This window comes from Phaseolus vulgaris, chromosome 5, assembly GCF_000499845.2.
Source record: "Phaseolus vulgaris cultivar G19833 chromosome 5, P. vulgaris v2.0, whole genome shotgun sequence".
In the NCBI taxonomy this organism is placed as follows: domain Eukaryota; kingdom Viridiplantae; phylum Streptophyta; class Magnoliopsida; order Fabales; family Fabaceae; genus Phaseolus; species Phaseolus vulgaris.
The window spans coordinates 30,982,566-31,006,154 of NC_023755.2; the positions used below are offsets into that span (position 1 = coordinate 30,982,566).

The following is a 23,589-nucleotide window of genomic DNA, read 5'->3' on the forward strand; positions in this document are numbered from 1 at the left end:
CGTGGTAAATTTAATAATTCACCATGCCATGTCCAAGTTGTATAAGACCGAAGAAACCCATCACATAGCAGGTGTTCCCTCATGATATTCACATCCAGTATCCTTCCATTCAAACAGTTAACGCACGGACAACTGATCTTTGCTCCATCATGACCACTAATAATCGTGTTACGCTGCGCAAATTGTATAAATTCCTCTACTCTTCTTTCGTACTCATCACTTATACGAACAACATTAATCCAACCTCGATCCATTATATATTCTGGAATAGTTAGGATTTTCTAATAATTAGTATTCTCTCTCACACATTTGCCGAGGGTCGAACACCCCCAGACTCAATCCAAACACGATTATTCTATTCTAAAAGTAACAATAACTAACATAACATAAAACTTGTATTAAAATGTAATTAACAACTAACTAAATATATAATAGAAATTTAAGAAAATACAAGTTATATAATACAAATTTATATATAATAATATATAAATTAGTTGTTTCCGTAACTAATTTATTAAATTATATATAAATTATAATAAACAAAAATTCAAAATACACACAAATATATAATTTATTAGTTATTAGTTATAAATTCCAAGTTGTATTAAGTTGTATTAGTTATTAGTTATATATAAATTATAATACAGAAAAATATAAATTCAAAATATTAAATAAAATTCAAAAAAATTTAAATACAACACCAACCTTTCCGTCGTGAACAAGCTTGTTGGAACGAAGACAAAGGCGAAGGCGGCGGCAGAAGCGGTGGCGGTGGCGGAGCAGGAAAACACCAGCGAAGACCAATGGAACAGTAACCTAAATGCAAATGCGCAAAAGAAGTTAGGAAACAAAAATGTCAATGCCAACGAAGTGAATAATGAATGATGCGAAAACGAAAACGAATGAATGAAACTGAAACTTACAAAATGCAGAGAGAAGAAACTGAGCGCAAGAACGTGGAAACGAAGAGCGGAGAAGAAAGTGAAAGGCTGAAACTAGTGGCGCGCTTCAAATTTTTAGGGTAAAATTGATTTACAAATGCGGTTCTATAGTAAAACCGCATTTGTAAATCAATGCCAATGATTTACAAATGCGGTCATATTAAAGACCGCATTTGTAAATCAGTGCACATTGATTTACAAATGCGGTCTTTAATATGACCGCATTTGTAAATCATTGGCATTGATTTACAAATGCGGTCTTTAATATGACCACATTTGTAAATCATTGGCATTGATTTACAAATGCGGTTTTACTCTAGAACCGCATTTGTAAATCAATTTAATTTCAAAAATGCCACCGCGTTTTTTACAAATGCGTTTAATCGCAAACACGCACTTAATAAGGAGTATTCTTTTAATCTTTTTGCACTAGTGGTTGTCTGGATAACATTGTTATGCAGGTGATTGTTATTAATGAATGAAGAAAAATTGATCAATGATTGAGTGTTTTGGAAATTGTATGCAATTGTTTGGATAACATTGATAAGCAAGTGATTGTTATTAATAAATGAAGAAAAATTGATAAAGCAAACGCATTTAAAAAAAAACTTACTATGACGATTATTGTAATATATGACATAAAAAATTTGATTTGACGACTGGTAGAAATATTTGTCATAGACAATCACTTACTATGACAATTTTGATGAGAACCATCATGGAAAGTCATATTTTTTATAATTGTTCTAAAAATAACAAGCATAGAAAGTTTGGTTTGAACATAATATGACAGATATTTTGCACATTTTATGACAGTTTATATACAACAATCATAGTAAGTCAACCTACTATGACAGTTTTTCAACTAGCATAGAAAGTGCATAGTTCTTATATCACCTCAGAACCGTCACAAAAATCTTGTGTAACCGTCATAAAAAAAGTCTTGTTTGTACTAGTGGGTTGATTAATTATTCTTATAATTAATAGGTATGACTATTGATAGTGAGTATGTGTTAGTAGCTTTAGCTTTATTTATACATCCAAAAATAATAAGTATATTAATTAATGCATATGTCTTATCAAATAAGGTTATTACTACCATTATTATGTTTTTGTGTATTAATATGTCACCCAAATGAGAACATTATTATGTATAGAATGCTTGTTTTTTTTTTTTAATTTATGACACAAAAGTATTAATGTTAAGCATGTGTTAATTGCATGTATTTGTTCATGTATCTCTATATTTGCATGATATGTTTGTTTCAATCTTTAATGAGTTGAATTTCTTGTTGGAGTAAACAAGTTCAATTTCACTTATATGTGTTGGATCTTGATTTGGCTTCTCAACTTGAAAAACCTATTGCTATTACTGATGTAGTAACAATGAAGAGAAAGTTCATTCTAAGACTTAGAAAAGGTCAAACAAACTTGCCTAATGTTTATGTGAATGAACATAAGTAACATTAGGTTTGCTCTTCCAAAAACACAAAAATATAGAACTCCTAGCTTTGTTGATTATATTAGTCTTTTTCTTATGAGACATAGACACTAACATGTTTGTATTATCCTTCAGAACATCAACACAGTTTTATTGTATCAAGATGGTCTTCATCATAATTCTTCATAATACAAAATAGTTCTCCCAAAAAAGTTCTCGATGCCAAACTTGTTGGTACTATTTTCAACTTCTTTGACTTTCTTTTTCTTTTTCCACAGACTATGTAAATTATTGATTTCTTAACAATAATATATAAGACAATACAAGAATAAAATTGAAAGAAATGACTCATATTAGCATTGAAAAAATTTATGTAAAGAGTCTACCATATTCAAATATTCAATATATTGTATAATGGTCTGAAATATAAAAGGTGACAGAAAATATTTAAAACAACTAAACTCTAGTAAAATATCTTTTACGTTATTTCATCATATCGTCTTATTGAGATTTGTTTGTTAATCACGAGACATATATAGAGTAAATCATCATCACTTTTCCTTTATTAAAGTCCCTTTATTAGTAAATAAAGAAGAAAATCTCGAAGAACACTTGTCATGATGAATGTTATGAGATGGTGACTCATAAGCATTACATATTTATTGAATTGAAAAACTAGAAAGACGTGATGTGATCAATGATAGTGCTAGGACTAATTTGTATCATGGGAAAAGATGGCAAGCGATGATGGTGGGAAAAGGGTGTGAAGTTAATATCCAACCCCTCAAATGTCATAAAAGAATTCTTGAAACAGCTTCATATGGTGAGGTGGTAGAGTCATTGCCAAATACAAGCTGCCATCATTTGTTGAGCTTGGAATTATGATTGCTAGCCCCTCGTATATAATCCAGCCAGGTCTCATGAAGATCGGTCTTCCCCAACCAAAGTCAGCATCATAGACTGGAAACTTAGCCCAGCTATTGATACCCACATCTGGACACCCAAAAGTATGTGCTCCAGGAACAAGAGCATTTAGATCAGGCTGTAGCTTCAGATAGTCAAGAGCTGATCTCAAATATTCGTTGTCCATTCTCATTATTCTGTTGTGGATTTGATTTGCAGCATACCATGTAGGTTTTTACACGAGATCTCCTGCCAAGCTTTGGGAATGGTGGAGAAGATAGCATTGCCAAGGTAACCAGGAGGGAGGGGAGGTTGCAGCCTTGACCTTCCATTAATTGGAATATATAGTCTGGTTTCTTGGTCTTCAGGAAGGCCTCTTGCTTTGGACACACTTCTCCATATATGAGCTGCCAACATCTCATAAGTGCTATAGTTTATTGTGTTGCCATCTTCTTTCGACTTGCCCTTGAGGATGTTGAGTTGGTCACGACTCAATTTTAAAATAGAGGAAACCACAGTTGTGGTGGTGGTGGTGGTGGTGGTGGTGATGGGTGGTGAGAGCTGGTATTCGTGGTGAGGAAAAGCTGGTTGAGGTGGGTCCCTGGCACGAAGTAAGTTCCTGTCAATAAATGGGGGAACAGAAATGGGGATGCCACGAGCCACATTGGACCATGAATTGATGAAGTGAGCACCTGATTCTCCATCTGCTACATGGTGCACTTTACCAACGCCTATTGAGACCCCTCCACATCTGAAATATGTTACCTGAATGCATGCAGTGCAGTGCAGCGAATAGTTAGTTTCATTTTATCCTTACAAAGAGAAAGAAAAGGAACGCACCTGTAACACCACTAACGGATATGTTTCAATCCCGGCAGAATAATCCACCGTGGGAATAAGGTTGCTATGGTTAAGGTTGTGAGTGAAGTGGTCCATGGCAACGGTGGCATGAGCCTCAACGAAAAGTACACCCTGACCGTCACAATAAATCTCCATGCGGTGGTCGTCACCGTGGCGGAGGCGGGCGGCCATTGGGTAGAAAAGGACGAGGGTCTTACTTAGGGCTTCTTTCAGAATGTTGGGATGGAAGAAATTGGATGTCCCGTTTGGGTTGTAGAAATAGAGGGTGGGAATGTGGTAATTCCCCGCCAGCAAATCCAGGTCTGAGTTCCACAACACCTTCCGCGGGGTAGCCTCTGCGGGTTGCACCATTATCGACTCCTTCACACTAATCGTCATAATCTCTGCTTACAACTAGGGATAGACGTTGTGTTAAGGGTTGCTTTTATTTATAAAGATTATCCTTGTTTTTGTATAAGGATTGATGTATCCTCGTCTATGAAGCTCGGATACGGCTAAAAATGTATCGTCGGTGTGTCCGATACATTGCGGACACGGACACGCGGCGGAAGCGTGCCCGACACGGTGTCGGACACTTTTTATTGGGCCGCAAACGGTCCTCTTTTTGGATACGTCGGAGGAGACAAGTTTCCCTCTTTGAACACGCCAGAAAAGCTCGGAAAAAAAAACGCGGTTCAGTGTTTTAAAGAACTCTTCTTTTCCACACTAAATCTCAGATAAAATATGATAAAATCTCAAACAAAATATTAAAATCTCCAAAAAGTAAAAGTTAAACATTATGTTTTTCTTGATTTTTTTTCATATAACAAAATATATTACTACATTTTAATTTATATATAGTCGTGTCCTATAATTTTCAGTTTAGCCATATCTCCGTGTCCGTGTGTCGTATCTGTGTCTGGACTTCCTACATCCTCGCCAACAAATCCATGTTTGACATCCACAACACCTTCCGCGGGGTAGCCACTGCGGGTTTCACCATTATCAACTCCTTCACACTACTCGTCATCAATCTCTGCTTACAACCTACAGGCATGTATCCACAATGTCCTATATATCTAACCTAATTCAATTAATGCTCTCACCATTTCTACTCAACTAACTTCCTCCTACGTAGTACTATTTTTTATTATTCGTGATCTCTGTTACAGCACGTTTGTAATTTGTTTTAAGTTATCTTCTTATTTAGTAAGGAACAGTTGAAATCTACCATAAGTAAAATTGTAACCCAACTTAGAAAAAAAATTAGCAATCACACCTGAAATCAGAAATTTTTATAAATTTTCTCTTTAATTATTTTTTATTTTCTACTCTTTTTTCCTTGTGTTTTGTAACCGGGTGAGTAGTGTTGGTTACCAAATGAATTTGAGAAAAGATGAATTGTTTGGATCTATTTGTTACCAAAGAAATCTGAATGCGGATATGCAAAGAAACTGTGGAGGGAGTGTCTCACTCGTGAATAAAGAAAGGAAGAAAAAGTCTTCTTTCGTTAATGTTTTCTGTCCATTTATTTTCCTTTTCACTCTTAAAAGTTAAGTAGCACACGACACTGATAAAACATTGACACAAAAATACGTATATCTAAAATGTAGGACACGGAGATATGAATCTATATATTATATAAATATCAATTATATAAATTGACAATAAAGATTTATGTGCATAAGTATGTTCCAAATTATTTTTTGGAGCAGAAAAATATTTTTCATGACTGGTTTAAAAGGATTTGTTTCTTAAGTTTATAATCATAATAAAAATTTATACAATAAATTTGAGCTTTTAGAAAATTAATGTATTTTTTCTTTTTAAAATTGTATTAGAATCGTAATAGAATTGTCAGAAATCCAACAAATACTTTTTGAATTTGACACTTTACGGATACGTGTCCTACAAGTGTCATACGAGTGTCGGTGTCTAATATGAGTATCTGACATCTATATACCATTTAAGAAAAGTGTCTGAACTTTCATAGCTTAAAAGGTTTGTGTTAAATTACCATCTTATATTTTCTCTAGACAAGTAGAATTTTATTTTCACTCTTTTTAACACGATTTACTTTTAATATTATAACATTAATTATAGTCTCATATATAGGTGATTGTTGGGCCCATTATCAAGATATCATAAACTCTTACCCCATTTCATTATTGAGTGTTAGAAATATAGTTGGCAGCTCACCTACTTCTATATTACCTCATGTCGGTGGATTTTCCTCAACTCCTTCTTTCTAATGAATGTCTTCGTTCTCTCATAAGTGTTTTCCTTGCAAACTCCACATGGTATTTGTAAAAGGTACTTCGACGTTTAAATAAGATCTGTATTCAGTGCTGGATATACTATTAAGGCATTATGATGACGTATCTTTTCTCGAAATCTATGATTGCTTATATGATTATCATGAACCCTTTGTTATTAGGCCAAAGTAACATTTTGGATTACAATTAAGAGTGTATTACCTAATGTCTAATCATTGTTTGAAGCGGTCAATCTACTATTGGAATTTATAAATTTCATCATATTGGTCGACACGAACAAGGTATTAAGAGTTGCATCTAAACATGTTTGATATCGAAACAGGAAAAAAAAAATTAATAGACATGGCCAAACATTCACAAATTAATATACTCATTCCTTCCCAATATAGATGGATTTTAAAAGTATGTTTATGTCTTGATCTCATATTCTTTCATTTGTTGTGATATTTTCTGTCCATTACACTAGTGCAGAAAGGCAAAACGAGTGCGGCTATTTTAAATTTATAAGGGCGGCTATATAGCCGCATTTGATTAGCACGCACTTGTAAATCGAAGAGATAAGAATGCGACTATATAGCCGCACTTGTAAATACCATTTATAAGTGCAGATATTTCTTATAGCCGCACTTGTATATGCCAAAACATTAAAAAAATTTAAAACACCGCCAATATTATGTGAAGGCAATGTTGATGAAGAGTGGCATGGGAGCGCCAGCAACGACAACGACAACGGAAGTGGCGGCGGACAGGGAAGTAGGACGGAGCAAACCAAAAACCCACGAAGACAATGAAAGAGTACTGACCAATGCAAGAAACCAAACAATGTAAGAAAAACGAAAAAATTTATACATGAAGAGTGGCATGGGAGTGCCAGCAACGGCGGCGACGAATAGGGAAGCAACGACGGAGCAACGAATGTCAGTCAATGAAATAGTGCTTCGAGACCACCAATGCAAGGAAAAAAACATATATAAGAAAAACGAAAACATTTATGCATATATTTGTGAAGATGAAGAGGAAGAAAGAGAGCTCAAGAAACTTACATCAACACAAATGAAATGTAGATGTAGCAGAAGGAGATGAACTCAGAGCGCAAACGCGAATCGAAAGCAAAGACGAGAAAGAAAGTATGAAATTGTGTGTGGCGCGCTTCAAAATTTAGGGTAATAAAGGATTTACGAATGCAACTAAAGATAAAACCGCATTCGTAAATGAAAACGTTTTGATTTACAAGTGCGGCTATACCAATAGCCGCATTCATAAATCAAGCGTTTTTATTTACAAGTGTAGTTATACAAATAACCGCATTCATAAATCAAAATAATTTCAAAAATACCACTGCGTTTTTTACGAAAGCGGATAGCACAAAAGCCGCACTAAATAAAGTGTACTTTTTCTTTTTTTTTTTCACTAGTGATTATTTTCCTTTTCACTCAAAAGGTTTGTGTTAAATTACCATTTTACCTTTTCTCTAGACAATTAGAATTTTCTTCTCTATCTTTTTACCACGATTTGCTTTTACAATTATAACATCAATTATTGTACTATTTATTCATCTTCTCTTTAAACTTTACAATATTCTCATAGTCTCATATATATGTGATTGTTGGGTCCATTATCAAGATCTCATAAACTCTTACCCCATGTCATTATTAAGAGTTAGAAATATAGTTGGGAGTTCACCTACTATGTTACCCAATAAATTAGTCTCTTTTAATAAAGGCTTAAAAATCCCCGGAGAAACGACCTCCTTTATGTATTTAAAATATCTAATATTTGATCTATCATTTTCCAACTCCATTAAAAGTAATATGAATGTTTACTGATGGTGAAATCCACTGCAAACAATTTTCTTTTCAAAAATCCTAATCATTATTTGACAACTATAATCTTCATAAAAAAAATCCATATTTAACCATTTTGAAATAATTAATCCAAAATAGTTGTTTTGGCTTTTTTATTTAAGTCACATAAGCATAACCTACTCCAGAATACACAGTTTGATATTTGAGGTATTTTTTAAAATAAATAAAAATGATTATATAGTGGTAGATAGGATTCGGATGATTTTATCTCAAACAAATCTTATCGAACAGGATTAATTAGAAAAACTAAAATATAAACCAAAAAAAAATATTTAACTATAAATAGAATGGATAAAACCAAGATACATCAAAACATACAGAGTTCTCTAGTTAGACGGATACTCGTCGCTTTTCCTGTATGAAATTATATGCACTAAATGACTTTTCAATCAGTAAAGTAAAATGAGTTTGCGAAATACTTATTTTGAACATATACATGTATATTACGGATCATTTTATCTGAAATCCTAAGCCACGACGAAATAATGTTTCTAGACTGAAGATCCGAATGCAACAATTTCAAAGAAATAAGAAAGCAAATTAGCTCGAATCCAACAAACTAAATAATTTGACTTTCTTCAAAAAAGGCCTTTTTTTTAATTTATACATAAGATATTTTCTCACTTTACGCATCACTTTTTGAGCTAGGAATAATGAAAGATATTCCCTCGTATACAATCCCACCAGGTGCCTTGACAATGGATCTTCCCCAACCAAAGTCAGCATCGTGGATTGCAAGCCTTACCTCAGCTAGTGATGCCAAGGTTTGGACACCTAAGAGTATGTGATCCACGAACAAGCGCTTTTAACAACTAAGACTTGAGTGCTGTAAATCTTTGTCTCACAGCACAAGCTATCTTCCACTCATTGATACTGACCAAACCTTCAATAATCTTCTGTCTGACCCTTATATATGGTATAAAACCTCTTTCTGCCATCCCTGTTGCAACCTTTGCAGCCAAAACATACTCACATTTCTCCAAGCACCCTTCAATCACTAACTCGTAACTCTCAAATCCAACAGAGTTACCCTCTTTCTCCAGGAATTCAATCATCTCAACAGCATTCCATATCTCCCTGTTTGCCCGTAATGCTGCCAATAATTTCACCAGTGTTCCCTGCCCTGGGGTTAAACCATATTGCACCACCATTTGCTTCATCAAATCCTGTGCCTCTGCAGTCTTTCTCACTCTGCTCATTGCACCAATTACAGTGTCAAAATAAACTATTTGAATCTGGAATACATCCAGCCCCACCCATGCCCCTAAGAACTTTAACGGCCTCCATTAGTTGGTCAACAGAATAGAGACATGATAGTAGATAATTACAAGTCCTACAGTCAGGAGTATATCCAATTGTTTGCATCTGAAGTAAAATATCAGAAACAGATTGAGACAGGCATCGCCGCTCCAACCAAGTGGATGAGAGGAGATCACGAGTCTGAGGAACTGGAAGGCAACCAGATCGTAGAGTCCGTTGTAGAACGGCAAGTCACTAGTACAAAATATGAAAACAACGACCCTTTATTTAGTGCGGCTTTGCGCTTAAACGCATTTGTAAAAAATGCGGTGGCATTTTTGTAATTAAATTGATTTACAAATGCGGTCTTACCCTAGAACCGCATTTGTAAATCAATTTTACCCTAAAAATTGAAGCGTGCCACTAGTTTTCACTTTCACTTTCGTCTTCTCCGCTCTTCGTTTCAACGTTCTGTTTCAGCTCTCCCTTTGCATTGTAAGTTTCAGCTCTCTCCGCTTCAACGTTTGTTTTCGTTTTCGTTTTTGTCATTGTCATTATTCACTTCCTTGGCATTGTCATTTCGTTTCCTAACTCGTTTTTGTCATATAGGTGGTTACTGTTCTATTAGGTTCGCCAGTTTTTTCTGCTCCGCCACTGCCACTGTCATAGTCGAAAACTTCCGCCACCGCCTGCGCCTTCGTCTTCGTCTTCGTCCTCGTCTTCGTCTTGTGCCTCTGCCACTCCGATCACCATCAACCTAAAGGTTGGTGTTGTATTTAATTTATATTTAATATTTTGAATTTATATTTAATATTTTGAATTTATATTTAATATTTTGAATTGTTATTTTTCTGTATTATAATATATATTTAATTAATAACTAATACAACTTGGAATTTATAACTAATAACTAATAATTTATATATTTGTGTGTATTTTGAATTTTTGTATTATATAATTTCTATTTTCTTAAATTTATATTATATATTTAGTTAGTTGTTAATTACATTTTAATAAAAGTTTTATGTTATGTTAGTTATTGTTACTTTTAGAATAGAAATATCGTGTTTGGATTGAGTCCGGGGGTGTTCGACCCTCGGCAAATGTGTGAGATTGAATAGAATACTAATTATTAGAAAATCCTAACTATATTCCAGAATATATAATGGATCGAAGTTGGATTAATGTTGTTCGTATAAGTGATGAGTACGAAAGGGGAGTAGAGGAATTTATACAATTTGCGCAGCGTAACGCGATTATTAGTGGTCATGATGGAGCAAAGATCAGGTGTCTGTGCGTTAACTGTTTGAATGGAAGGATACTGGATGTGAATATCATGAGGGAACACCTGTTGTGTGATGGGTTTCTTCGATCTTATACAACTTGGACATGGCATGGTGAATTATTAAATTTACCACGTGTTTCCGTAACTGAGGAATATGTGGGTTCTACCATGGATGAAGCAGTACACGATGATGGAGATGATGATCGATTGGAGGACATGATTCGTGATGTGGGAGCTGAGTGTTTTGCAAAAGCGCATGGATATGAAAGTATGTCAAAAGATGCAGAAACTCCTTTGTATCCTGGATCAACTAACTTCACACGGTAGTCGGCGGTGTTAAGATTGATGAATTTGAAGGCAATAAACGGATGGACTGATAAAAGCTTCACGGAATTGCTCCAACTGTTGAAGGATATGCTTCCAGAGGGAAATAGTCTACCTAATCGTAATTACGAGGCCAAAAAGATTCTTTGTCCAATGGGTATGGAGTACAAAAAGATAGATGCATGTCCTAATGATTGTATATTATACCGGAAAGATTTTGAATTGTTGAAAAGTTGTCCGAGGTGTGGGTTATCACGTTATAAGTTGAAACAAAAAGATGATGATTCTATTGATGACATGGAAAAGCATGGACCCCCAATGAAGGTTATGTGGTATCTTCCCATCATTCCAAGGATGAGCGTTTGTTTGCAAACCCAGACGATGCTAAGAATCTTAGATGGCATGCAGATGAGAGGAAATGCGATGGCATGTACCGACATCCAGCTGATTCTATTCAATGGAAGAAATTTGATGATGACTTTCCAGAATTTGGTAAAGAATCAAGAATTTGGAAGAAATATCCGACTTGGTTTAGCTACAGACGGAATGAATCCGTTTGGTAATATGAGTACAAATCACAGTTCATGGCCTGTATTACTAGTTATTTACAACTTACCTCCTGGATTGTGCATGAAGCGAAAATACATGATGTTGTCTATGATGATATCCGGTCCGAAACAACCAGGGAATGATATTGATGTTTATCTAAGTCCCCTAATTGAAGATTTGAAGTTAATGTGGGACCAGGGTGTCGAAGTATTTGACGGATTTGCTAATGAAACTTTCAAGCTTCATGCCATGTTATTTTGCACCATCAATGACTTTCCGGCATATGGTAACTTATCAGGTTATAGTGTTAAGGGTCACAAAGCGTGTCCAATATGCGAAGAAGACACTGCTTCTCAACAATTGAAACATGGAAGGAAAACAGTATATCTTCGGCATCGGAGGTTTCTTAGAAGTCATCATCCTTACCGGAGGTTGAAAAAAGCCTTTAATGGACACCAAGAGGGTAGTGGTCCACCAACTCCATTAACCGGTGTTGAGGTTTACCAAAAGGTAAATAACATAGACCACACCTTCGGTAAGTCCAAAAAAAAGTCATCTGTGACAAATATTTGGAAGAAGAAATCAATCTTCTTTGATCTTCCGTACTGGTCGAGGTTAGAAGTCAGACATTGTATAGATGTAATGCATGTTGAGAAGAATGTGTGTGATAGCTTAATTGGTACACTTCTTAACATTAACGGGAAGACGAAGGATGGTCTAAATGCTCGTTTAGATTTGATTGAGATGAACATACGCGGCGAGTTGGCACCCATAGAAATGGGTAAGCGTACATATTTCCCCCCAGCCTGTTACACAATGTCAAAAGATGAAAAAATTAGTTTTTGTCAATGTCTAAAGGGTGTGAAAGTGCCACAAGGACATTCATCAAATGTGAAGAGCCTAGTGTCAATGCAAGATTTGAAGTTAATTGGGTTGAAGTCTCATGATTGTCACATCTTGATGCAACAGTTGTTGCCGGTAGCTATCCGTGGGATCTTACCAAAAAATGTTAGACACACCATAACCCGTTTGTGCTCATTCTTCTCTTCCATCTGTTGTAAAGTCATTGATCCCTCAAAACTAGATGAACTTCAAAATGAAATTGTTGTTATCTTGTGTGAATTGGAAATGTTTTTTCCTCCGTCTTTTTTTGACATCATGGTTCATCTAGTGGTGCATCTGGTAAGAGAGGTTAGATTGTGTGGACCAGTGTACTTAAGATGGATGTATCCTGTTGAGCGGTATATGAAAATTTTGAAAGGTTATGTGAAAAATCATTATCGTCCAGAGGCTTCAATGATTGAAAGGTACATAGCTAAAGAAAGTATTGAATTTTGTTCAGAGTACATGACAAAAGCAAATCCAATAGGTGTTCCAGCTAATTCATGGCACCACAGGCGTTCTACAACTAAATGTTTACGTGGTGTGAATATTGTAAGCAAATCTCGATCAGAAGTCTTGCAAGCACATTTGTACATATTAAATAACACAGATGAAGTTGTACCTTACATAGAAGCTCATAAAGCCATTGTGAAGGCAAATAACCCAAGACAAGCAGAGAAATGGGTCTTGATGGAACATAATAGAACTTTCATGCCTTGGTTTAAAGATGAGGTGTTCAAGGATTCAACGGCATTAGAGACCTTGACTTGGTTGGCTGCTGGATTGAAGTTTGATGTCATCTCATGTACAGCGTACGAAGTGAATAATTGTATATTTTACACGAAGTCCATGGATGAAAAGAGTACAGTTCAAAATTCTGGTGTTACTCTTGAAGCCGAGTCAATGCAGTTTTCGACTTCGAAAGATACAAATCCAGTACTTGGATCAATGGCATACTATGGGTTTATAGAAGAGATATGGGAGATTGACTACACTAAGTTTTCTGTTCCAGTTTTCAAGTGTAAATGGGTTGACAATAAAAGTGGGGTTAAAATTAATGAATCAGGATTCACACTAGTGGACTTTCGAAAGATAGGGTATCGAGATGAGCCATTTATAATGGTTCAACAAGCATCTCAGGTTTTCTATGTGAAAGATCCTACGTCAGAACATTGGTATGTCGTTTTACACGGGAAAAAACAAGGGGAAGCCATAGATGATATTGAATATGGCGAAACTCGTTCAATCACACCAATGATAACTAATAAAGATGACGATGTACTTGATGATGTATATGCAACCCGTAAAGACCACAGTGAAGGAATTTACATATAAACATTTAACCCACATGCAACATGTAAATAAACATTTAGAATTTTTTGTATTATTTTTATATGATTTTAATTCGATTCACATTAACTAATGTTTGTTACCTAATTTTTTTAACAGAGACATGGATGACGACCAGACTCCAGGTAGACCTCGATCTGGACGAGGCAGTAGAGGACCTACTAGATTGAAGCGTCTTGCATTGAGACGTGCTGCTGGTGAGAAGACACATGTTGGCATTGACGTCAACACTGGAGTGGCTTTTGGTCCTAAGGCAGATGAATTTATGAGCTATCTTGGAGTTGTTTCTCGTGAGAGGCTCTCCATTTTGATTAATTCATGGGATGAGGTTTCAGAGGTTGATCGGAACATGCTATGGGAGGATGTTCTGGTAAGCTTTACATTATTATTGTTATCATATAATGCTTTTTAAAATTGATTAATTAATTTTAATTTGATGATGTTATTTTCCAGGAAAACTTTGACATTCCTGATGTGGAACCGCTTCGATCAAAGATATTATCCAATATCGCACTTAAATTTCGTACCTTTAAGTCAAGACTGACTTCGAGATACATTTTTTGCGACCTTAAAGACGAAAATCCATGTTTAAAGTACCAACATATTGATGAAGAGACATGGCGTCTTTTTAGAGAAAGCCGTGAAAATGAGGCTTGGATGGTAAGTGAAGTAACTTTTTTGTTTATATAACATTAATAAGTTTATCTTATTTACTTCAGTTTGTTTATTTCAATTATGACAGGATCGTCGGAAGAAAGCTCAAGAGATAGCTTTGAAGAATCTTACCCCGCACGTTATGTCTCGTTCGGGGTATAGAAAACTTGAGCAAACACTGATGGTGGAAAAGGAGAAATCTCAACAGGGGACGTTGTCTGAGAATGTGGAAACAGGGGTCACTTCTCCTCCATCACCACCTTTTCGCCATGTAAAATGGAAGAGGGCCCGAATTAAGAAGTCGGGTGCACCAAGTTCTGAGCAATCCGGGGTTATAATCGAAAAAATTGTAAGTTATTTTTGTTATTTTCAATTTTTTTAAAGCATTAATTATATTAATGATTGAAAATATGATTTTTGTGTACTCTTGCAGGATTCCTTGGAATCCGACGGTAAATTTGTTGCTGAAGGTCGTCACGATATCCTGGTTGAAGCAATTGGACGACCTGAACACTCTGGTCGTGTTCGTGCCGCTGGACAAGGGGTCGGAATTAAACTTTATTTTGGAGTTTCAGAACGACAGCCATCCTCCTCCTCCAAGAAGGAAACTCAAATGAAGAGTAAGTTACGTGAAGAAATAATGGAGGAGATGAGAAAGGAGACTGATTTGATGTGGCTGGAGATGAAAAAGGAGAATGATCGAATGCGACAAGAGTTTCTATCGCAACAAGTTTGTGCTGAGCCGATTGAACCCCTTGTTAGTCCCACTCCCAAGAGCACAAAGGGGAGTTGTGCGGCTCCTCCAACATCAGGGGATGATATCAATGGGCAGACAGAGGATTGTGAGCTACTGGTAGTGGGCGGCAAACTTCCTCGGGTGGTGGCACTTGGAAAAGTCTATACAAACGCCACCACCTTACATAACGTTCCTCTCTCCCCTGATGTGGCGAAGGTAACAGTTGAAAAAGTATGATTTCCTGATGCTCGTGTTCCACTACCTTCAGATGAGGTAACCACTGTGACCGATGCATTTCAGACATTCGTTGCCTGGCCCAAAGAGCTCATTCGATCTATGCCCGAACCTCATGTAATAATTTCGTTTCATTATATTATTTTTTATTTATATTTATATATTACATATAATTTAATACAAATGTTGTTTATCTTGTAGAAACCTTTTCAGCCACCAAGTCCGGAAAAGAAGCGTGAGGTTCCAGTTGACGATCCTATAGCTTCCCTACGTGTCATTGCTAGTCAGATTGGCAATGATCCTTTTCCAGTTCCGTGGGATAATACATTTTTTCAAATCAACACTGAACTGCCACTGATGATTTACAACACAGATTTATCAGAATTTATATATGGGAAACAGGAGCTCAATATAAGTATAATTCAATTTTTTATGATGTAAGTATCTTTACCTATTATTCAATTTACTTTATTTTAAATTATTATTGATTATGCTTTAACTAAAAACTTGTAGGTTTTTGCATAGAGTCTGTATCACTGAGGGGAAGGAAAATATGTATGGATTCTTAGATCCTGCATATACTAATCCCGTTGGACCAAACTCAACTGAGACTCAAGCATACATCACTAACATCCTGGAAAAAGAGGGAAAACAAATTTATTTATGCCCTTATATTAATGAGTAAGTTTAATTATATGTCATCAATTATTATTATTTCATGTTTTAAATATTTACTAACTCTTTTCAATGATCATATAAGCATCATTGGCAGTTACTTGTCTTATCAATGGTTGATAAGACTGTTGTGTGGTTCTGTTCCCTACACAAGAAGATGCCCACAAAATTTAAGGATATCATTGATACGTAAGTATAGTATAAACTTAACTTTGTATGTTACTAATTAACCATCTACTAACGAGGTTTTTTGTATTAACCAGTTCATGGCGTGGATATAACATCCTAAAAGGTCGATCCAGTTCAAATAATTTGAACTACATAAGAGTAAAGGTTTGTAATTTTTTTCTTTCTCTATTATCATTGTTTATCAATATACTAACATATTACTTTTTATTGAATTATAGTGTAATAAACAACCAGGAAGCTATGAGTGTGGCTATTACATTATGCAATGGATGATTACCATTATAAGACTAGGTGTTAAAACTGGTTGGAAAGAGGTATATGTTAAATCATTTTTATAATTCTTGAACATATATATATCTAGAAACTAATTTATGTCAACTTTGCAATGCAGTTATTCACAGAAGAAACACCAATGAGTGAGGAAGGCATTTCATATGTTAGAGATTCTTGGTCCACATATTTCATTAATTTTTATAACTCTAGCATAGGTAAACAATAGTGGTTTTATTATATGTAATTTGATCACTTGTAAATGTACATTTTGATGATTTCAATTGATTACTACATTTCTATATTTGTCTGGCTGGGTTTGATCATTATGCAGGTTATTTAAATATATGGTTTCTGCACAAAACAGAGTGTATTTTAAAAAAAAAATCACTATTTACAAATGCGGTCATTTACCAAGACCGCATTTGTAAATAGTGATTTATGAATGCGGTTTTTACCAAGACCACATTCATAAATCCTAAACCCCAAACCCCCCTAATTCAGAATAATATACAAATGCGGTTACCTAAAATGACCGCATTTGTAAATGTGATTTATGAATGTGGTCATAGGACCGCATTTGTAAATTCCAGATTTACGAATGCGTGCTGATAGAATGCGGTTCTATGACCGCATTTGTAAATTGAAAATAGCCGCATTTGTTTTACATATCTGCACTAGTGAGTGCAAGGGGGAAAGGATGGGAGCTTTGAAGGGTGTAAGAAAGAAGATAGGAATAAGCTAGTTGGGGCTTGGAACGTGGTCTGATAGGTATAAAAGATTGTAAAATTTCATCAACAATATGCACTTGTAAGTTATGAGGAAATGAAGAAAAGAAAGAAAAAGGATTTGAATTTTGGCAGGACTCCAAGGAAATGAAAAGGTCAGGAATTTTAACATAGTTTTTCGCTTCTACTTCCTCTCTTACAGCCTGCTCAAGATTTTGCAATGAAGACACTGAACAAGCTGAAGGACATCGGCTTAGAAAAGGCCGGAAATGAAGAAGAAATATATTCTGCATTGTTGCTCCTATCACCATTCTGGATCAGCTAATATAGTATTGGAGCACCTTCTGACATGAGAGAAATGAAACCTGTGGAAATTTGCAGAAATCATACGTACAACATTAATAGGGTAAAAAGGTGTGAGAAAAAAAAAACAAATTAATAGATGTGGCTAAACATTCATAAAATAAAATATAAATTTCTTTTTATCTATGCTTTACAGAGAGGTGCCTTTACATGGGGGGCATGAAACAAGGTTTCAGTAGAAACTACCAACTGAACATTACCAGTGGTTAAAGAAAAATGTGAAATGATTAAATCACAAAAGTGTGACAAGTCAAGCAGCACGTCATGACCAAAAAGCCAACATATCTTCATATCAATGTATAGAATCCAAGTTGAAATTAACAGATATAAACATAGAATGCAATGATTAACAATAAAAATATAACTAGGTTCAAATATCATGATGCAAATAATGCAAAATATGAAAGAACAAACATAGCTCTCCTTAGAAAATGCACTTGAAATAAATGCCAAATGTAACTATATCAAACAACAATCAAGTATTTAAGGGTAGGATTGGGTTGGATCCCTGTGTGAATGGTAGTAGAAGCATGTATGAACTAGTCAAAGATGACATAATGGTGGTTACAAAAATAGGAAAAATGTCAGCACAGAATGCAAGTAAATGATATAAAAAAATAAACATTTTAGAGGAAAACAAAGTAAAATAGAATCCACAACATCTTCATGCCACCCAAAATTTCATAACCTCATAATGAATTTCAAACAGGGATTAACACAACCATAAGATTCATCACTTAGAATACCTTTTAATGAACTTCTAAGAGTTTGCATGATTTCATCACTTAGAATACCTTTTAATGAGCTTCTAAGAGTTTGATATCATGCTTCACTTCAATAGTTTTCTTGAATATAATGCACTCCTCAAGTACAATCAACAAATCTCAGTCTTGACCAACTGAACCATCCCACATTTGACCTCATCTTAACACTATGAAATGTTTTCAAGCATTTCAATGAGTTATTCTTCTCAAAGAAATCACGAATGAAACAACACCCACAAATGTCTTGTCTTATAGTTAAGCTTTTGAGAAGGAAAACGACATTTAGCGGTAGGAATTGTTCCTAAAATACCATATTATATATTGTGACATTTATATATATATATGATCCTGCCAGTTGACCTGAGTGCAAGAGTCTTGCCACGTCAAAGGTTTCTCCTTCTGGATCAGTTTCGCACCACGTTAGCCTTTGTCCTTCACGTCTCAATTCCTCGCAAGAACCTGAAGAAAACAAAATGGCGCCGCTGCGGCCGATCGCTCTCCGACGCTCAAGTCAGTGACGGAATCACCAAAAACTAAGAGAGAATATCTCAACTCAAGGAACCGTGCGCAGTGAATCTCAGTGTTCTAGAGAGTGTTCTGAAAGCGTACTGAAGCGTACCTCAAAAGTCTGTTAAGTGTTCCTTATATACCTGAGCGTTTCTCTCTCCTGACGGTTACACCTCTGGACACGTGGCTCACATCCAACTGTACACGTGTCGCCATCTGGAGCTTCCTTCACTTGAGCGTCACTTCTACTCTTCGAGCCATTCGACTAAGTTACCCATACAAGGAGTAACTTGGTGCACAACTTTCCTTGGAGCGCGACCCCTTAAGTGGCGAGTACGGGGTGTCACCATGCATACCTTCTCTGTGGTCTCGCCTGCCGCTATCACGATCTGCTTCACTTGCACACCATGCATGTTCTGAGAAACTGTTCCCTTGCCCCAACCTCTGGCTAGGGAATGATTATCTGATAACCTCATCTTCCATTGTTGCGTGACAAGCATATCACTCATTTCCCATACTTGTACCCCTTGGAAACCTTGAATAAGCTTTCCTGATCTTTCGGCGATGTGCCCCTTTAGGCGGTCTCTAACCACTTGATCGCCTAGAACCCACATACGGCGACTATGATGCAAGCCTGGCGACCGCCGGTTATACATACTAGAGATCGGAGAACGCCAAGCTAACAATTGGCGACTACACAAACTTCCCGATGTACTTCCCTTCTGTCAGCCAGGTGTCCCGTTCAACACGCCTATATTATCGCTTGCTGCCACGTCATCACTCCCGGTTACCTGATCGGTACACAAGCCCCCCAGTCTTAAGCTGAGACTTGACCAGCGAAAAGACTAAGAGGTCACATCGTCGTCGATCTACGTGGCGCTCGTACGGATTTTCCGTACGTTCGTACCCTTTGCCTCTCTGACGCTCCACCAACCCTCTTTTTAATCAAACGACACGTGGCTTCATCAACGGTCGTCTTTAATTGCCGTTTGCGCTTCCTACAACGTTCGAAACCCTTAAACCTTTCGCGTTATTTATTGTTTCATCATCTTCCTTAATTCTCAAGCATTCCAAACGTTTTCTCTGCGAACCACGAAGCTTCTCGTCTCTCTCAATCTTCAACTTTCTTCAGCGTTCATCCGATCATAAAAAGGTAACCCTTTTACTCCTCCTATGGATACTTGTTGCATTTTAATCGGTTTGCATCATCCATTATCTGTCTGAAGCATACGTTGTGGGTTGTTTTTCTTTTTCTCATAACTTAAGGTTTCGTCTTTGATAACATCTATCCCAGCGAACCCCTATTCGTTCGTTCTATCTCCTTCGTCCTCAATCGAGTCATTCGCTGTTATCCTCATTTCATCCCTTTTCTTTCCTTTGCAGTTCCTGCGATGGCTCACACAAAGCCTACCGCTAACCCTCCTTCTTCATCGCGAAACCCTCCACCCAAAACTCGTAGGGTTGTCCCTGGGGCAAATCCTCCACCAACACACAACCCATCACGAGCCTCTGGTGCTCCCTCCACACAGGCTGGGAGGCCTACCTCTTCTCATGCCAACCCTACCCAGGCAACTCCACCATTCGCCGGAGGAGCCCCCCTTCCTCCGCAAGACTACAAAGAGCTCTATCCCTGGGCCACCCCAATTCTGTTGAAAGACACCTCTTCAATAAATACTGCGTTGGGGGTGCTTCGACTGAAGAAAGGGGATCAACCCGACCTTTCGTTCCACAAAGAGCATGACAACAAAATGACCGTGCTGCCTTGCCCTCCTGAAGTACCAATATGCGCGGACGATAAGGGGAACAACGGCGAGTTGTTCTGCTTCATCTACTCCATGTTGTTCAAGAAAGTGAAACTTAGGTTTCCTTTTACCCGTTTCGAGAGAGAGCTGCTAACCGAGCTCGAAATCGCCCCTGCCCAGCTTCTTCCCAACAGCTGGGCGTTCGTGAGGGCATTCCAGATTATCTGCGCGCACTTGGGGCTACCGGCTTCGGTGGATGTCTTCCTTTTTCTGTTCGAGGCTAAGAATCCCAGAGATCGCCCTTGGGTCAGCTTGAACGGGATTGCTGGGAGGCCAATCCTCTCAATCTTCCAGCAATCTTAAAAAGACTGGAAGGGGAAGTTCGTCAAGGTGTGCCAGAATGATGAAGAACCTTCACTGCTTGGCGACTTCCCTTTGTATTGGGTAAACAAGGGAAACAAGGACTCTAAGGACAGCTTCAGGAGGCCAAGAAGTCCTGACAACATGGGGGAGTTGGACAAGGACCTTTGTCTTTTCTGGAAGAGTGTGGCTGCTGCCAACACCACCCTCCCCACTTCTTCAATAATCTCCTTCGAGTTCATCGAGGGCCAACTTGAAGCTCACATAGGTTAGCCCCTACCTCAACACCAAGTCCCTCACTTCGTGTTAACACTAACTTGACATTTTTACCACTCTATTTTTGGCATTCCATTATTCTGTATTGGCCTTGATCATTCATCCATGTGTTACTTGTGTTATCTCTGTTTTGGTAACTCATCCATTCTTTACCTTGTGCAGATAAAATGTTGGAAAAAGGAAAACTGGCGGAGCTGAGGTCGATCGCCCGATCCCACAAGCTTGCGGCGGGCTCCCAAACTATGCCCAACTTGGTGGTGGAGATCGCCGCTGCCCAAGGCAAGACACCCCCCCGAGGTCCAACTTCTTCTGGGGCACTACCCGCCCCAGAAAAGAAAAAGCTAGCCTTGAGGAAACCCAAAAGGAAGACTCCTCAGGTGGTGCAAGAGGAAGATGATGATGATGAAGACACTGAGGACGGTCTCATCACCAAGAGGAAAAGGGTGGCCACCTCTACGCCACCTGCACTCCCAACACCAACACCGCCCTCACCTCCAGCTCTTCTAGAACCAGTTCAAGCAACTCCCCTGGCCGCCGCGCTCCTAGTGGTTGAAAACAGCGGCCCCAACTACACAGGGAACCCTCCAAGCGCCTCCACACCGTTTGCATCTGCTGGAGAGGGTCCTCCTTCAACCACATCCATCACTGGGGCAGCCTTAGGAGAAGATGAGGGCGCCCAGGCTTCGCTAATGCTGATAACAGAATCTCCGACCTCACCACCTCACCACCACGCCTAGAAGCCCCCCTTGCCCTACAAGCTCAAGAGGGTGGTGGTGAAAGTCAGCACCAAACCCCACCAGCGCCTCCAGCATCAGCCTCGAGCCTCCCAGCTTCCTTCGAAGAGACCTTGGGACCCTTCACAGCCCAACTGAAGACTATGGCGGAAGATCTTCCTTTGCTCGTATCAAGAGCTGTGAAGGGCTCACTCAAGAAGCTTCAAGAGGAAAACTCCAAGCTCAAGGAGTCAAACCTCATGATAAGGGCTGAGGCGGAGAAGCTCACTTGCAACCTGCTGATGACTGAGCTGGAACACTCAAGGCTGGAGGATGCATTGGACGCGGAGCTAAGAAGCACGCGCAAGGAATCCGATCTGCACCAGAAACTGCATCTCCAACTCCAAGAGAAAATTGACTTGGAGAGCAAGCTGGTCCCGTACAGATTCAAGGTGGCAGATTCGGAGGCTGCAAAAAAGGCGGAAGCGTCCAGGGTGGAGAACATTGAGAAGAGATTGGCAGATCGGGAGATTCTCCTCGGGAAGGTCGAGAAGGAAAGGGACAATGCTCTTGCTGAGCTCGCCGAAGCTCGCGAGGAGGCCAAAAAGATTGCTGCAGAGCTGGCCCATGCTCGGGACGAAGGCAAAAAAGCTGCTGAAGAACTCGCTCGAGCTTGTGAGGAAACGGAAGAGCTGAAGAACCAAACACACGAGCTCGAGCAGAGCGCTGCTCAAGTCCTCACCGCCGGGTTTGACGCCGCTCTGGAGCAAGTAGCATGCCAGTACCCGGAGCTCGACCTTTCCATGGTGTCGATCTGCAACGAGGTGGTGGATGGGAAGATTGTACCCTCTGAAGACTAGCCACCTTCCTCCATCACCCCTTCTCTGCAAAACCTTTTATCTGTAATAACACTGCTTATGTAATTGTTTATATATGCATACAAACTTGAATTGCCGCTTCTTATGCAACTTCCACTGCTGAAATGTTGTTTTCATATTTCGCCTTATATGCCTTTATTTGCTGTGTGGTTAACCACCATAACTGGTGGAACTTACTCAAACGAATTAACTCAGCAACACTCGGGCTTAACCTTTCACACACTACTTTGAACTTGAGTAAACTGTTAATCTTGTAACAACTTATCAAACTGTTAACTCAAAGTAAACTTGAGCAACTATTAACTCTTAAGCGATGACATTTAATATAACTTGTGAACTTAAGGCAACAAACCTTAGCATAAAATCACTTACTAGGCAGCAGGTTTTAACCCAAACTGGTATTAAAATACAGTTCACCTGACCTGCCAAGCGAAGCGACCCCTTACTCCTGTCATCGCCTGGAACTCTTCTGATCGTCGTACCTAAACTCATTCAAGACGAGAAGGATTTTGTCTATCTTCACACCGCCTGCAAGCGTGGAAGCTTTATCTGGTCTTACTGGGTTAATATTGATGTTTCACTTAAAAGGGGGGAAAGGCGTTTTC

At 38.0% G+C, this 23,589-nt stretch overlaps 2 protein-coding genes and 1 pseudogene across 3 annotated transcripts; 2 read left to right on the top strand and 1 right to left on the bottom strand.

The window, feature by feature from the left end:
• Positions 1 to 2,918: 2,918 nt before the first annotated feature.
• On the bottom strand, positions 2,919 to 4,708 carry LOC137835419 (shikimate O-hydroxycinnamoyltransferase-like; annotated as a pseudogene).
• Positions 4,709 to 8,596: 3,888 nt separating this feature from the next.
• Positions 8,597 to 16,906, top strand: LOC137835421 (uncharacterized). Of its 2 annotated transcripts, none has more exons than XM_068643920.1 (12): positions 8,597 to 10,000; positions 10,115 to 10,268; positions 13,995 to 14,265; positions 14,349 to 14,555; positions 14,638 to 14,898; positions 14,983 to 15,636; positions 15,721 to 15,956; positions 16,033 to 16,200; positions 16,280 to 16,383; positions 16,458 to 16,527; positions 16,602 to 16,697; positions 16,775 to 16,906. In XM_068643920.1, exons 3-6 carry the CDS (start codon positions 13,999 to 14,001, stop codon positions 15,520 to 15,522), a joined length of 1,275 nt encoding a protein of 424 aa, XP_068500021.1. In that variant the 5' UTR covers positions 8,597 to 10,000; positions 10,115 to 10,268; positions 13,995 to 13,998; the 3' UTR covers positions 15,523 to 15,636; positions 15,721 to 15,956; positions 16,033 to 16,200; positions 16,280 to 16,383; positions 16,458 to 16,527; positions 16,602 to 16,697; positions 16,775 to 16,906. The 2 variants fall into 2 exon arrangements, with proteins under 2 accessions (XP_068500021.1, XP_068500022.1); XM_068643921.1 differs by having other exon boundaries at positions 16,292 to 16,383.
• Positions 16,907 to 22,270: 5,364 nt separating this feature from the next.
• On the top strand, positions 22,271 to 22,966 carry LOC137834305 (uncharacterized). Its single transcript, XM_068642364.1, has one exon. It carries the CDS (start codon positions 22,271 to 22,273, stop codon positions 22,964 to 22,966), a length of 696 nt encoding a protein of 231 aa, XP_068498465.1.
• Positions 22,967 to 23,589: the final 623 nt, after the last annotated feature.